Consider the following 16,788-nt stretch of genomic DNA (forward strand, 5'->3'; position numbering starts at 1 on the left):
TCTAACAAGCATGTCCACGTTGCAACTTATAAGAAGGACAGGAAAGAACTTCTTTGTTTGTTTGTTTGTTTTTGCATTTTGCATTTTGTCTGCTTTTACCTTTCTGAAGGGCTGGTAGCAGCACTCAGTTGTGAGGTGGCTGGCAGCAAGCCCAGAAAACTTGTTAACTTGTTCTTTTTGTACAGAAGCCTGAGAAGAGAAGTAGCATCAGATCATGTCAAAATCCAAAACTTTCTATGCTTGGTTATTACCCTCCATGACTAGATGTGATTCTTTGTGTTGCCTTTTCAATCATTTTGATTTCCTTTTCCCACAAGATTAAAACACATGAGAACAGGAGAAAGGGTTTAATCCTTTACTTTGAGAGGTTGTTCTCTTAAAGCTACTCAGCAGCAATAGGACTGAAAGCAAAAAGAAAACTTGGCTTTAAGCTTTGTGTCCAGGAGGAAAGGCTATGCTTGTAATGTTATAATAAAACCTAAGCAGGGCAATCTGCACACAGATTTTAAAAATCCTTCAAAGCTTTGTGTTTGTACAGATTTTTTTTCCAGAGTTTTAATTTCAATCATGTATCTCTTCATTTGGGGTAATGCTGGAGACAAATTTTTTATAAGGTCCAAGAGGTTTGGATGAACTGAAAAGATATTATAGCAGTCCTCTCTTCACATGTTAGCAGGACTAAATGCTGTCAGTGCTAATTCCTGATTTACATCTATAATTGGTAGCGAATATAGTCCTATCCATTTTAAAGAGTAGCCTTATAAAGTAAAAATTTGGCTTACAATTCTCCTATTATGTTTTATTTATTTTTGAAGTACATTCTGTTTATGTGATAACACAGGAGAGCGATGAGTCTAGCTACCAGATTGCACTAGTCTATTGATGAATAACCAAAAGACTAAAAAAAGTCTCATTTTGTTTTAAACCTGAGTTTATAGATGTGTGGATACTGGGAGGGAAAGGGAAGAGATACAGAAATTCCCACTGACATTCATTTTATAATCTAAAAAAGTGATAAGAAGAATGGAAAATGCAGAGCTAGAATTTTACAAGGATGGAGGCTAGACTTTGGTTTACTATCTTGCTTTTGGCAGGGCAAAAAACAAATGACCTAGCAAATGATCATCTTCTAACCATAAATTTTTCTATTGGTTCAGTGGATTGGAAGTGAAAAATGTTTGCTCCTTCAATTATTTGAGCAATTGATTTAGATGTCACTGGGAGTACAGTAGAGTCAGCAAGAATGAGAGGAAAGAGGAAAGAGCAAGAATGGGCTTGATGGGACTGAACTGGGATAAGATAGGACAGGACAGGACAGACTACTGATTTGGTAACCTGCTTCTTTTCTTTCCCTACAGGGAAAGGCCACTAATGCCACTGCATAGTCAGTGAAAAGGTAAATAGAGCTAAATCTTGGTGTGATCCTTCCAAGTTCCTCTGTCCCAAGGGGACAAACAGGTCAAACAGCAGCAACTGCCATTAAGGCTAGAGAACATGCATTTGCACCGTGGTGTATCTTGAAAGAAATAACACAGATTATGCACTTATCAGAAGAGACTGCTTTTGCTCAATAAAAATATAACCAGAATAATAAACGTAAATGAAAGCCAAAGAAATTGCGTAATTATTCCTCATTTGAGAAGAAAAAATAAAACCCTGACAGGAAGGGTTTCATCTGCAAAATAAGCTTTCAGTCTCTGCTTTTTATAAGCTTCTCTTGATAAATGATTATGGATAGGATTGCTCTTGGGCTACTCATATGAAGACTATAGACATGTTTCCTTCCTTTCTAGGAGTGTTTGAGCTTCCTACTGAGTCATGACCCTCCTTTTAGAGCAGCCAGTCAGCCACATTCGGAGGCAGGACCTGTTGCTCTCTTGCTGCAGAGCACATACATTTTTAGATGCAATGAGAGTAATGCTCTTTGCTACCCGATTCCCCAGACCGTATTGGCTCACTGCTTGCAGCAGCTGGCTTTCTCTGCTTAGCAAGTGGGAGAGAAAGGAAATTTTGCAGGTTCAACTGTTCTGCTAGAAATTCAGTAACGAAATCAGAAATGACAAGGTGAGCTCAGCGGAGACCAAGCTCTGAGCTGATTTTTTGCTAACCCTTTCCTGTCATTCAGGTTCTCAGAAAAAAAGCAAATTTGAATCTATCATTAACTGCTGCTTTATTCTTCTCTGTCCTGCTTCCAGTTTTTTTTCAGGGCAGGAAAGCAGGTAGGAAGAGGGAATGTAAGGGAAGGATCGTTACCCTTATGTGATATTATATGACTGACCTTTTACAGTGCTGTCCCTGAGGAGATATGAAAATAAGTACTACATCAAGAGGAAAACAAGAAGACCCTGCTTTGCTGACAAATATTGATATGCATAAATAATAACATGTTTAAGCTGTTCACTTAAACTGAGACGATAGATTATAACAGGAGTGACAGTTTTTTCTTTACTGCCAAAAATAGAGTTCCATTTTGTTCCTCCTCATCAAATTTTCTATTTTATGCTGTATTTATTTGCATTTTGAACTCCCAAAGAATATATAATTAATTCAGAAACAAATGGTTATAAACACATTGCAGCAGCCGAGTAGGTGAAGTACCCCCAAGTCAGTTGGTTGAACTCAAATGCTCTGTTCCCTGCTTGCTTAGACAGTATCTGAGGGCTGAGAAGGTGGCCCACAATCACACACACCGCTTTGGTACCACCAAGATTTGCTCTCAGGAGCCTCGTTTATCGGCTGTTCTGACTAATTGCGAGGAGGGCACAGCAAACATCAAATGCTGCTTACAGGCTGCTTTTCTATAGAGTGAGAAGGGAGAACCAAGATTAGTTTTTATATACTAACTAGTGTGAAGGCTGAATCTGAGCCAGTAGAGCCTCACTTAGAAGATCAAACCAAACTGTAGTTGAGGTAGCAGGCATGCATTAAGTTTACAAGGAACAGTGCAGCCCTGTATACACTGACTAGTTGCAGTCAAGCTGGTATTTCTAAATGGCTTAAGGATGCAGCACCATGCAGAGGTTGTAGCTTAGCACTGGACATAGAAAGGCTGTGCTGGCTGGCTCCTGCATTCAACTCGTTAATCCTCTGCCTCAGCGCACGTGTTGGTGTACATGCTGCAGTGGCCTTGCTGTACTGACTCAGCACACGTGCTTCCAGCTCCACGGTTAGCTCTGTTTTCGTTCCCAGGCATTCCTCGACTCATGTCAATGTTTCATTAGAGAAGCACTTCAGGAGTAGCTGTCGTGGAACAAGAACAAATTCTTATGAAATTAGATGATTTCTCTCAGTCAAATCCTGATTCCCATCAGTTTTTGTACAGGCAGGTATTTACTCTAAGACTGCCTTTAACTGCATATTTTTAGTCTCCTTTGATCCAATATGAGCAGATTTTGGTCTGTTTGTCCTAATACAGGAATGAAGAATTCCAATCACAGAGTTAATTTTTGCCTGGTGAGGAAAACTCTAAAAGCCAGTGTCCAAAGCACAGTTCTTCCCTCTGGCATAAGAAGAAAGACTATACTAATCAAAGCCAAATACACCTCTGGTGTCAATCAGCCCAGCCATCTTGCTGGTTGAGAGTAATTTCTTATTTAGACTGAATACAAACCAAAGCTCCTATTTTTTAGTATAACCTATATTCTTTCTCAATACAGAATATCTGATCTAGTACCATGATAACAAGTATGACTGAGATGTTCCCTTTCCAAAAGTTTGGAGCGTGCTTAGCACCTCTTTCTTTCTTTCTCTGGTAAATGGAGTCCTAAGGAGCCTTCTGCTTTGGGCTGAATGAGATTACAAGGGATAGAATGGGCTTTGGGACTCAAAAGTGGGAAATCTGCCTGCAATCTTCAATAATCAAAAAGTAATTTATTAAATTTATATCTACAGTGGAAAGAAATGTCAGAAGAACTAATGTGACATGATGGTCACCTTGGTCACCATAATTATACTTCTGCAGGGTTACAAAACATTGCAAAGAAACATTTACTTCTTCCCACGTAACGGAATATTTGCCATCTCTTTCATTTATATACATATGTATTTTAATCTCTAAATGATATTGCTGCATCAATATGTTTTCTATTTGACCAGCCAAAACAATGTTAAGAATTGTGTTCTCAATTTTCAATATATTTTGACATGTTTAGTGAGCTCATTTAATACAAATGCACTTGGTAATGTGAATGGTAGGAAGTAAATTTATGGAGACTTAATTATGAACACTTGTATCACATGTTCAAATTTCAGCCAAGTTTAGGGCCTTACTGTGCTTTCAGTAAAAATGGAGAAAAAGTGCCACAATATTTCTTGCAGCCCAAGGTTGTAAGTCCGCAGTTCACTACATACGCTGACAGTCCTACAGGGTCAAGATTCAAAAGGACAGCATTATAAAAGAAAGGAGAGAAGAGGTATTTTCATTTCAGAGATCTTAGACTCTTGAGCCCAAAGCCATAAACAGCTTGCCTGGGGTCGTGTTTGATAAGAATGGCAGAGCCAAGAAATTGAATTTAGAATAACTGAATCATGGTATGGTACCTTTACCCCAAGTCATCCTTCCATTTCAGATAAAAATCTTCCTTGCAAGAGATTCTTGTTCTATTCTGGATGTTTGATTTTAGATGGGAATGCTTTTCCTGCTTTGAGCCATGCTTTGTAATATGTCTTTTAGGCAGGTTTTCCCCCCACTCTTTTGTTGTTAAATAACAGCTGAAACATTCCTTTACCAGGGTGCATGGATGAACAGAAAGAAAGGATGGATGGAAGGAAGAAAAGGGAGGAGGGAGGGAAAGATTTTTGTCTCTTTTTGAGACATCTTGTTTACATTTATTTTCTCCTTTATTGCATATTATTTTGACAAGAGGGAGAAGATTTAGGAAGTAAGCACTGAGTAAATGCTCTCTCGGATTTGTGCAAATTTAATGTAATGCCATGAGCAGCACAGCTATACTGGAATGGTGTGAAAGCGGTCAGAATCAGATCTCCTGCAGATGAGGTATTTTGCTTTTATTAAGTATTTCTGCCTCTGAAATACCAATGTCCTTTCAGTTTTTGGATGAGATCAATTTCATTACCATTTTTATACAAGTCAGAACCTATCATTTTTTATAATTTTCTTTCTGATCATTTATATACTTTCACAGAATCACAGAACAACTAGTTGTTTATTTTTTTTATTTTTTCTGAAATGCCAAAGCTATAATTTCCTATTAGGAAGTGCTGTGTCTTTCTTACATATATCCATAAATTCTGATTTAATCCTTGTTAAATTCCTAACAGCCTTTTTTATATATGTATATATTTAAGATTCTGCATCTAAATCTCACTACCACTGAAGTCCCTAAGAATTCCACTACTAGCTGCACTAGGAGTACAGTAGATCCCTTCTCCGCACTCCATATGGTGATTTATTTAGCCTACAGTTTTTAGTTATGATTCTAGTTTAGGTGTACTATCACACTACATATATTTGCTAGCAGCACCTGGATATGACTGCTTGAAGAGTGATAGCCCCAGTTTTACAATGAGCTCAGCTGGGTAACCTTGCCATGTAACTTTACTCTGTGATCCAGGGGCTACATAACCCTTGTTTCTGCTACTTAAGCAGCAATTCAGCAAACAACAAAGTTGCATAAGTGTTTAAATGTCTCAAGAAATTGTCAACATAAAAAATTCAAGTCAGATGGCAAAACAGTTTGAGTTTTTCCTGCAGTAGCAGTTGACAAGAAATGATATCTGTATACTTTCAGTTTAATTCAGTAGCCAACAGGAACTCACACATTTGGTCCTCAACTACATGGCTTTTAATGGAGTCACAAAATCAATAGTGAATCATGTCTTTCATATCATTGTTCTCGTCTTGATAGTGATATTTTGCTTAGGCATAAGTGCATAGCTTACAAAATAATAATAATAATGATAATGATAATGATGATAATAATAATAGCTATATTGAGATTTAAAAAGGTAGACAAAGATAGTGTAGCCAAACCCAAAACCATGTATCAACCTCAATATCAGGCTCCAGGAGACCATTTAATATCTGGAATTGTTATTTTTTTAACTGTAATTTTGTAAGTCTTTCTTGACATTCTTGGATTTAGAACACTGGAGAGAGAGTGTAAGATTATAAGCCAGTAATAGTCTAATAAATTAGGCACAAAAATATTGTTAATGAGTTAATTATTTTCAAGCTAAGAAAGGGCCAGGGAATGGAAAAAAGCCTCAAATACAGCTAAGTGAGACATTTCTTTGCCATAGACAATACAGAAATGAGTCATAAAATTACTTTTTAGAGACTCTCTTGCAAAGACTGGTAGAGATGACTGAAGGGGGAAAAGCTGCATCAGCATAGGCCTACCAGGGAATGTATCCAAAGCCAGTGCACATAATACAGCAGATGTTTTAGCCAAAGCTTCAGCTTCAGGGACCATGCCATACTGTAGGCTGTGTTGACCAGGAGGCCACCAAGGTGTTTTTAAGCCCTTGGCTGTTTGGATTCAACACAGAAAGTCCATGTCTAAAATTTAAATTCTCCGTGAATGTTCTTAATTGATGGCCTAGATAGTGTAAGTACTAATAACCATCAGCAGAAAATGTATGCATAGAAAGTATATTGTGGGCAGTTGGAACTCTAATACTGTTATAGTGAGATAAAACTAGAGTGACACCATGAAAATGGAGATTATCGTTTTATACATTTATTGCAAGTTTGGTGAACATCCTCAGTGAATTTAAGATTGGGACATAATCAAAGGAGACACTAAAAGTATATTTTTGTGAATAAGCAGTAAAACACTATTGTTTAGTACTGTTGTACCTGCTGAATGAAATTAATATTTCAGGCAAATTCTAGCCAAGTTTTAGCCATAGGTTTCATCAAAGTTCAGAGGACTATGGCTCATGAAAGGACTTAATCGGATCTTGTGACTTAAATTTTCTCAGTTATAGTTCAGAATGCTCTGAGGCCATCTAGTAATAGAAGATTAAACAAAGTAATTTAATGATCTCTGTGAATAAATGGTAATTGTGGAATCAGTGATATGAAGAACGATATATGTGCTACTTCAAGACTGAATCATATCTTATATTTTGAACCTGAAAAACATTTTGCCATTGTGAAAGTGAAGGTGTTCAAAAAGAATGCAAGCCAGGCAGAAAAAGAGCCAGGACTCCTAGTGTGATAAGGCCAGATCCATGTCCAAACACATAGGACCAAAAATGCTGCTGTAAACAAACATTTCTGCTAGAAATAAGGAAATGTAGGGGACATATTGCTTCAAAGAGGTCAACACATCCTCCTTATAAAAAAATCACCCCAGGAATAGCAAATGGGGATGGCAAGAGTGCAAATGGTTAATGGATAGTGTTGTCCACATGGCACTGGGATAGTGCAATGGCTCTGTGCCCCTGCTGAGCTCTAAAGCTATGTCTCATTGTCTGCAGATCCAGCCAAAAACCTGGAGAGCAGAAAGCGGTCTGAGGGCTGCCCTTCCCTGCAGTTCGTCTCCACAGCACAGGGTGCAAATTTAGTATCACCAGGGAACTGAGCAGTTATGAAGGGTCAATGTCTTTTTACATTCTTGTCATTTTGTCATTGCCTTACATCTTGCACAGTAATATGGTGAGCCTACAGTGGCCATGTAGTCTTACCAGGAAAGAATGGTAGACTTTTACATTCGCTTTGCAAAGCTATAAACACCTACCAATATTGATAAGGCAGTGGAGAATCTGATCCTCATAGTTCTGTAATGTGCTTTGTGGATAACAACAGGTTTCTGTATTAATATTTACCATCCTGGCTTCATGCCAGGATTCCTACACAGTGTTGATTGTGGCACACAGGTGATCAAGCTGATGCTTGCAGGTCAGTTATTCTTAAAAAAAAGAAAAATCCCTTGCAAGAACATCAGTTTACATGCATCATTAAAGCACCATCAGCACACTACAAAGCTCCAGGTTGTAAACTCTGCCAGATCAGGACTTTTCACTCTTTAGATGGATGAAAGTAATGATACCAACAGTGTCAGGGTATGTATTGTGATGAGGCATTGTGACCAAGACTTTTGAAAAATGATCTTCCAAAGATGACTGCAAATAACACAGCAGGTGTCGAAAACTCTTCTGCATCACTGAATCTGTTTCATTGACTACAACATTGCACCGATAAATGTGATTGCACTTTTTCCTCACTCAGCAAGTATGGTGACTGGTAGAGTAAAACAAACTCTAGTATCTGTGTTTACAGCCATTGATCTGTGTCTTCTAAGTATTGTGTCACTTGAGAACCTTTATGAAAATAGATAATTTATAAAGGCAATGTGTTAAACTGCTATCCATCTTACTGATATCTTAATGTAAGAGCTTATATGTCCTTCATTATTGACCATAATGTTCAAGATAGTAGATGATCCAGGATAATAGGATGGAGAATCTTTCATTTCTAAATAAGAATTTTAAGGCTCACCTGTATTTGTAATTTCTGAAAGACAGTTACCATCTCCTTGGAGCGGTGTTCTGGTGTTTGGGGCTTTTGTGCTTGGGCCTTTGTGGAAAGGGGAAAAATTCTGTAATCAATAACCATTGTCACAGTTTTGGTAGATGTGTAATTCTTCTTGGGACGCCCAGTAACAGAAGTGTTGATAAAGTATTGACTATGACTGGAGACATATCAACCTTCCCACCACCAGAGTAGATGAGGACATCAAGGGAAAATCACCATGCAAACGTGCAGTTAGCCAGTTTCAGCATGTGATTTTAACCAAAAATGCACCCAGTGAACTTCCAGGACCTGAAGGGATTCCTTTGAGTTTGAAGTGTAGTGTCATATTTGAAGAGGTTAAGAACTGTAAGGATAGTTTTTCCATTCAGTGTAGTTTGTTGTTTGCCTGCGTTTGGATATACTGATGTCCTTCTGGTTTTGAAACTAGATATCACTGAGCTTCTTAAAAATCCCACCAACAAGGGTGGACTCTCCTTCCAGTTGCACTGATTTCCATCCATCTCTCTAAATTTTTAACACTTTTGTTCTTTAGAAGGAATCCTTTTTAGTTAGAAGACGCCAAAATGCATTATTTTTCAGCATTCTAGATTTAAGCCAGATTATTTCAAGGATCATTTTTTCTCTAAAACTTCAGTTATGCCTAGTGTTTATCCTGCAAAAAAAAATGGTCTTTAATGTCACAATAGCCACAGCAGTTTTGCTAACTCTGAACTCCTTATCTTTAGGTATGTTGATATTCTCAGCAGGTTTTGTTCTGAACTTGAAGCCATTTGTTACTTTGTTGAAAGATTTAGAGCTAGTTTTATCTTGAAAATTGAAATCTAACTTATATTTTTATTCAGCCCGGAAGTATGTAATTCAGTTTTCCTGTTATTCAGTTCTTCATCTGTTGACTTGGGGATTATTTTTCTTGTGCATTGTCAAAGGATTTTTCTCCTATTAAGTCTACATCTTGTGTGGCAATTCAGTTTAGTTTATTTTTCTTGATTCGGGCCTGGGTCAAGTAACTCAAGACACTACCATCATAATTTTAAATTAAGCAGTAATTTATACGCTTCCTTTCAAAAGGAAGTAAGCCATATTGTTGATGCTGAATTGGTACTGCCTAGCCTAGCAAATACAATATTGCCATTGCTAGTATCAGGCACAGGCTGGCACTGGGAAGCCCATGGTTATAAACAACTCCCCAGTGGCCAACAAGAAATGCAGTCTGGAGCTGGGCAAACCAGTTTCAAGGGTACCAGAAAGAGCAAATAATGTATGTGAAACTCACCTTATGTAGTAAATTTGAATTTGATGTAGAGTTGCAGACCAGCATAGACAGAGCAGAGGTGTAAATGCATGTTAGCAAACCTAGAAATTACATCAAGCATGATGAGCTCTTCTTCCATTGACATCATATTCCTCCCAGCAAAGAACGTGGGATGCTGAGGAATTCCCACAATCCACAACCTTGCTCAGACTGTAGCGGACTCCAAATCCTGCTGAGGTTGGTGCCTTTGACCTTGGGACCCAGGTGGCAGTGGAAGGGTGAGCATAGCACCAGAGAAAGGATAGTTGAAAGGAAGTGTGTATAGAACAATTTCACCTGAGTTATTAGTGTTACAGAGATTATTTTTCTATAATAGTAAGATGCTTTGTTTTCTCTCTATTTCTGTAAAAATTGCAGCTAGACTAATATGTGATTAGACTGTTGAGACTGTGTTTATACTAACATTAAGTTCTTGGTTTACATATCGAATGTGTTTCCCTTTTGCCCATGAAAGGAATTTCAGTGTAACAGAAAAGGACCTGATTCCTTTCGAGGTTCTGGTTAGACCTTTCAAAATAAGGTACAGCTCAGTGTGAGAATCACTAGTTGTTATGTTCTCTTGTTAACTTGTGATGTTATTTTTGGACTGGAATATCCTTCCTTCTTTTCTCCCCTGGTTTCATTGGCAGATTTATTTTCATAGTTTCTAAGAAGCTAGAGTTTAGGAACTCAGCAGACAATTTAGATTTCACTAGGGCCAAATTCCACTCCAGATGCAGATCTGAAGCCTCATCTCAAAGCCATGATTGTTGTTGTACAGGCACTCACACTGCTCTGAATGGTACATGTGTAGATTCCCCCTTCCCAGCATGAAAAAAAGAGAAAAAAAAAAAAAAAAGGAAAAATTTTGATTTGTTGAGTATAATTGTATGGATAATGTCTCAGCCCATTACTTTGTGGCACAGAGCAGTTTTCCATTCACACATTCATCTTCTCTGAAATAGGAGACTATTCTTACATTTTATTCACATAATGGTTTTGATAGAAAGTCTGTTTTGCTGCAGATGAGGGCCCTGTAGGTTTTTGGCCTATCGTAATACATAAGAGCTGCCTGGCATTGCAGCATTCGTTCTCTAGTGCTATGGCCTAGCAGGGCTAAAAGCACTGATGTCTTTTACAGTTCTGCTATTGTCATTATCCATTTCAGTAGAGTTTAAATGTAAAGGGGAAATTGATGGTGTTAAAGCGTGAATTTCAATCATACTAAGAAAGAAGATATTGATGGGAGCTAGCAAGGGAATTCTGGACAAAAATACCACAAGGGAGAAGCTGAAAGGCTGATTGCTATAAGCCCTGTGATGCTGTGTTACCAGGTTATGGAGTTACCACATGTAAGATGATGTCTCTTGATGTTGCATAACTCAGCAAGAGATGCATTTGTCCCTTTCAGTACTATGGCAACCATCTCCTTCTTCCTCCCTCAGGTCAGACTTCATGGAAAATACTTTGATATCTTTATTCAGCTTGTTATCTGGAATTTAAGTTATCCCTTCTCATTAGTCTCTGTCTGTAGTCTCAGTTTCTTGTGGCTGTGGACTATCATGCTTGTAAAATTGTACCTTTGTAATTATACTAGCATTCTGTCTGCAATGGAGTCTTTATGGAGCAGCAGAAGAGATGTTTTGTACCATAAAAAATTGAAAAGATCACAGTAACTCAGGGTTAGCAAAGCTAATGAGAAAGAGGTAAGGCTGTTTTGCAGAAGCTTAATGAATTGGATTTTAATTTCCACAGCAGTTAACCAGAGGTGTGAGCATCCTTGACACAAATTGAAAACAGAACCACAAAAGAATTATGTGGTCCCTTGAAGCACCTCTAGCACAACTACCACTCAGACCCCTGTATGGATGCAGACAGACATCCATGAGAGCATTTCCCCTAGAGCCATGGGCAGCTGCTCCCTTGCCTGCCTCTGCAGACCCTGTATCCTAAGGCTTTCTGCTATCGGTTGCCACCCTTGCAACTTACTGAGAAGCACAGTCCAATTTGGAGAATCTGCACATTTGTCTTGGGTTGCAGGCTACTGAAAAGGCTTGCCTGGAATTGTAATTTATTTAGATTTGTGCTTCCATGACAGCGGCATGCCCTGTACCTGTTTAATCTGTTTAAGTCAAATTTAAACACTAAGCAAGCTTAAAACAAAGACAGATTTAGTACAACAGAGCTGTGATCTTGATTAGAGAATTATAAATGAGGTTACAAAAGAAGAAAATAAAATTAGAAGGTGGTGTTTCGGACTGCACTGTACAATGAAAGTCTTCCTTAGCCTCTGTGGTATTTTTGCTAGCCAGAGGGGGGAAGGGGAAAGGATGGGTGGTGCCTTCAAAATGGTGCCTCTGCCTTCCCCAGCTTAATGTCTCCATGCCTACAGCATCTGTTGATAAGCCTATCTCTCCTAGATTGAGCGACTTTCTTTCAAACCAGAAGATTTTCCCAAACTCCTGCAATACTTTCTTAATCATATCCCGTAAGCATAGAGTTTGGTAGTATCCAGCTACTTTTAGATGTTAATTATCATATAATAGTTGTTAATCGGATGGATTAATAACTTAGCATTTAGCATCTTCCTTCTAAATAAACTCCCTTCCTGTGTCTTATTAGTGTAGTAGACCTGTTGTGATAGCATCCACCCTGTATTTTAAGTAAGTCCTGTTCCCAGTTTCTTCCATCTAGTGCTTGTTCGGCCTAAGCCAAGAGAAAAATGCTATAGGATCCATACGCTGAAATCATTTGAGGAAAGGAGTGTAACTGTGTGCCAAAGAAACGTGTTTGTAGTATAAAACCATCCTTATTTTTACATTATTGACATACACTTTGAGGCATTCCCTGGCAAGCAATAACAGCAGCGGTGTGTATAGTGAAATTGTATTCACAGTTTCCTTAGGCAGCCCCTTTCTTATCAAGTAATACCATTTTACGATAAAAATCATGATATGTGTTTAGCAGAACATTCCCATTGTACTACTATTATTATATCTTTTTTTTCCTGAAAATGATTTGAGATTAATATATACCATAAAGAAATACAAGAGCATCAGAGATTTTTATCTTTATCGGAGTTTGTTATGCATAGTCTTTGGAAATGTTCCTCTCAAGCTAGAAGTTTTCCCATTCAATCTGCGCTGTCTGTATTTATCCTCTCGCAAGTAGCATCTGCAGCCAAAGCTTTCTGCAGAGAATCAAATCACGGCGTTTCAAAAGAAATGTTAAATCTTTCCTTAATGACGAACTTCTTCAGTAGACTAGACATAGCACTAAATAAAAATTGATTGACTTTGTGTCAACAGAATCGAGACATGAATGTTAATATGATCCCCGTCAGCCTATGTGGCCTTGTAGTTGCTACTGGCAGCCGTAGTTAGCCCTCCTTGCAAGTGTGCTGTGGTGCTAATTAGCAGTCTTAGCCATAAACCAGGACCCTATTGGATAAACCCACAAGCAATACTGGCTTTAAAGGCTTCTCCAAACTACGTTTTACCTTAGAAAAGCTAAGAAAGTGAAATTGTGTCCTGTAATAGTATAAAGGGGGATGGTCAGATACTACTGAAGATCTCGTAAGGAAACATTCAATGTAAAGGAAAAATCTGTTCTTTGCTTATTCAACTTTATAGTTAAGGATTTATCCCAGAAAATCCCAGCACTGCAGGTTGAATCTATGTTAAACTACCTAGATTGTAGTTTATAGGGTTGTTTATAAGATAAATAAGTTACCAATAAAATATTACAAAATAAGCAGGTTGTTTCATATAGCAGCTTGGTTACGCCCAGGCAGCTAACCTGGAAGCCGCAGGGGGCTCGCCGAAGGCGGGAGAGCGGGCGCAGGAGCGCAACGGCGGAGCGGGTGCTGGCCGGCGGTGCCGCTGCGCGCTCGCCCTGCTTGCCCTGCGCGAGGACCTTCCTTCCCGGCCGGCGTTTGGTCCCCGTTAGCACCCCGGTTTTGTGGCAGACTCCTCGGAGTTGCCGCTCTCCCGCAGACGAAGACGTATGGCTTCCTACAGTCAGGAAGTTTCATGCCTCCCTGCTGAGTGCTCTAAATTAAACACATTTAATTATTTAACTATTCGTATTCACCCTCATTAATTATTTACTGGATTACAGTGCATTTTTTGACACCTTACACTGAGCTCCTAGGGCCTAATCCAATTCCTTTGCTATCAGTAGGGCTAAATTAGATTAGCAATGTGTTGAAAATATACCTAGACCCCCTCCAAAATGCATGGCCACCTTTCCCAGTTCTGCTCTCACTTTTGATGCGTCCCGCGGGTGTAAATTGTGTGGAAACTGCATACAGTGCCGCCGGTCATGTTCCATGTATTTTAGGTTTATAACTTAGGTGATATTCAGGGCATGTAAAGTTAGGAGACTAAAATATTTACTTAATTTATGAAGAGATTTAAGCATATCTACAAAGTTACTCAACACTCGGTCTTTAACAAGGATTGCGTGAATATATTCCTGACGTTTTTCCTAAACTCTGGTTGTTTCACATGAATTTATTCAGCAAGTGGAACAAAACTTTTAAGTTTTGTTAAAAGTGCCTAGCGTAGCTCAAGCTCACAGGAGCAGGCAGTGGAAGTGTGCAATGACATTTGCGCGCAGGAAAGCGTTTACAGTGCTTGTATTGGTATCTGGCATGTAAGTCCAGATTCCATCTGGATCCCATGCTCCAAATGAGATAACAGCCAAATCACACATGTACTTACACCATGAACACCCCTAATATGTGAAAATAAAATTCTCGGCATATTTATCTGTGTTGCCAAACCACCGGGTATGTTTTCAGAGAAAGACTTCGTAATTAATTAACAGACTTCTTTTGCCCTTGCTGTTTTACGATACTAAAATTATTGGCATATTGGGGGAAAATCATTACTAATATCCAGTCTGGATATTACCAGTTTCTCTAAAAAGGGTAATTAGTAATACATGTCAAATGCTATTTTCATTGAAAACCATCTGACATAGCCTGATTAACAGGCAACGTTATACATCTCAGTGTGTTACGAACGTGCATTTCCGCTGCACCAAGCCCATTTGTCACCTTTTCGCCACCCATATGTGTGCATCCACACACGCAGTCTCAGTTGCAGCTTTCCTCCTGGGATTCATTAAAATAAAATGGAAAGCTGCTTCTTTTTTTCAAACCCACTCATTCTGCATTCTTGAGAGAGGCAGAATTAAATGGAGGAGATGGGACAGAAATATGGCAGGAAATAGTATTTATGTATTGAAACCTAAAGCCTTCTTCTATTAATTCAGATGTTCAATTTCAATTTGAATAGGCATTAATAGATTATACAAATTATAACACTTTTGACTGTTGGGTGTGAGCCAGTGTTGTTATATAACCACTATTAAGCTTCTGGAGCTTCAGTATGTTCATTTGTATTCAGCCAGTGCTAACTAAAGAAATAATTGTGTTATCATCTAGTTTGGTAATCAAATAATGGAAAACTTAGGAGTTTGGGCTGGAATGGGAAATAGTTTCTTACTGTGTTTGTTAGCTGGAATACTAAGCACTCCGCTGTGGTGAGTTAAGGAGTGATACTTTAATAAATTTCTGAATTTGGATAAATACGCATCCTGGTGAAAGTAGAATTAAGTAGCTGTTTCACTCCCTCATTGGGCTTACCGTACCATCTGTACCTTCAGATATTTTTTGCTTCGTCGCAGAATGCTGCCTTGCAGAATGTTGACTGCCTTGCTAGCAAAAGGGTTGCTATAATTCTTGAATATTATTAATAATTGAGTTGCTCCACTGGAAATGTATTAGGGTGCTTGGGGCTGTGTGGTATATGTTCATTCTGTCCATATTGCTTAACTTTATTTATCATTTTTTTTTCTGTGATACATATTAATAGACTTGTAACAAACATGGCTAGATTTTCAGAAGAAATGGATGCAGTTGTATAGACTAAATTTGAAGGCAAATAAATTATACATGAGGAAATGTATGAATGTGAAAAATGTGCCTGAGGTGGTATAGTCACCAAGTTGGTGTTTTGCCCGTGTGTTTGATCTCCCATGTCTTCAGTGTTACTCCTACATGCTTAGAGCTATGGAGAGACTTTACTGTGTTGAAGCCTTCTTTCCACATTTGTGTATGATAGAATATCATAAATTATGAACTCAAAAATGTATGAACCATTAATGTCATCTTAACTTTTTGAAACTTAACAGGCCATCTCCAGCAAAACAAAAAGTAGATAGTAGAATTGAGGGTGTGGGGTTTTTTTCCCCACTGTAGACAACTCTGAAACATGCATTGACATTAAAAGGTTCAAATTTTCTAACAGCTTCCAGGGAGCACTGAAATGTATGTATTTTCTGTCTATCCCATCTCCATAGGGAACTACTGGAATGCTGCTTCTTTCATTACTTCCTCTTCCTACCTGCACTTCTCCACGTTCCAAGGAGAAACCAGTGCCGACATCTCTTTCTATTTCAAAACATCGGCCTCCGACGGCGTGTTTCTTGAGAACCTGGGCAACACGGACTTCATCAAACTGGAGCTGAAATGTAAGTATGTGCTTTCCAGCACTTCTCTTGCAACCTGGAGCAGGTTCATGTCACACAATAGATTTGAAGAAATGTGTATCATTCCGCAAAGTAAACTCGGTAAATTCAGGAAAAAAACCTCTCAGCCAAGCCATTTGAAAACATGGGAAATTTATTTCTTTGAAGTGTATGCCTGCAGCTGTTTGTGTTTTTGTATTTTATCTCAGAGTTGTTCTGTAAATGGGGGGGGGGTCAGGGAGGGAAGGAGGCCATCCTAATCAGCACTGAAAGGAGGCAGAGAGCTGAAAACTTGCATGTCCTGTTTAAAATCCCTGAAAAGTTTCATAGGAATAAATCTTTATTCTCATTATCTGTAAAAAGAAATTGCTGATCCAAAAAAAAAGAAGCCATAATGCTATCAGGAGGCGAGTTCGTTGTATTACTTAGGCCATTTTGAATAGCCCAAGGGCAAACG

At 38.6% G+C, this 16,788-nt stretch overlaps 1 protein-coding gene across 1 annotated transcript in view; it reads left to right on the plus strand.

The window, feature by feature from the left end:
* The window catches only part of CNTNAP2 (contactin associated protein 2), a 1,099,877-nt gene that overhangs the window by 972,073 nt on the left and 111,016 nt on the right, over window positions 1-16,788 (plus strand). The window contains exon 16 of the mRNA XM_062569605.1: window positions 16,164-16,334. Within this exon, the coding sequence (XP_062425589.1) occupies window positions 16,164-16,334 (171 nt within the window). The remainder of the gene's footprint in view (window positions 1-16,163; window positions 16,335-16,788) is intronic.

Source organism: Rhea pennata, chromosome 2 (genome assembly GCF_028389875.1).
Source record: "Rhea pennata isolate bPtePen1 chromosome 2, bPtePen1.pri, whole genome shotgun sequence".
Taxonomy (NCBI): domain Eukaryota; kingdom Metazoa; phylum Chordata; class Aves; order Rheiformes; family Rheidae; genus Rhea; species Rhea pennata.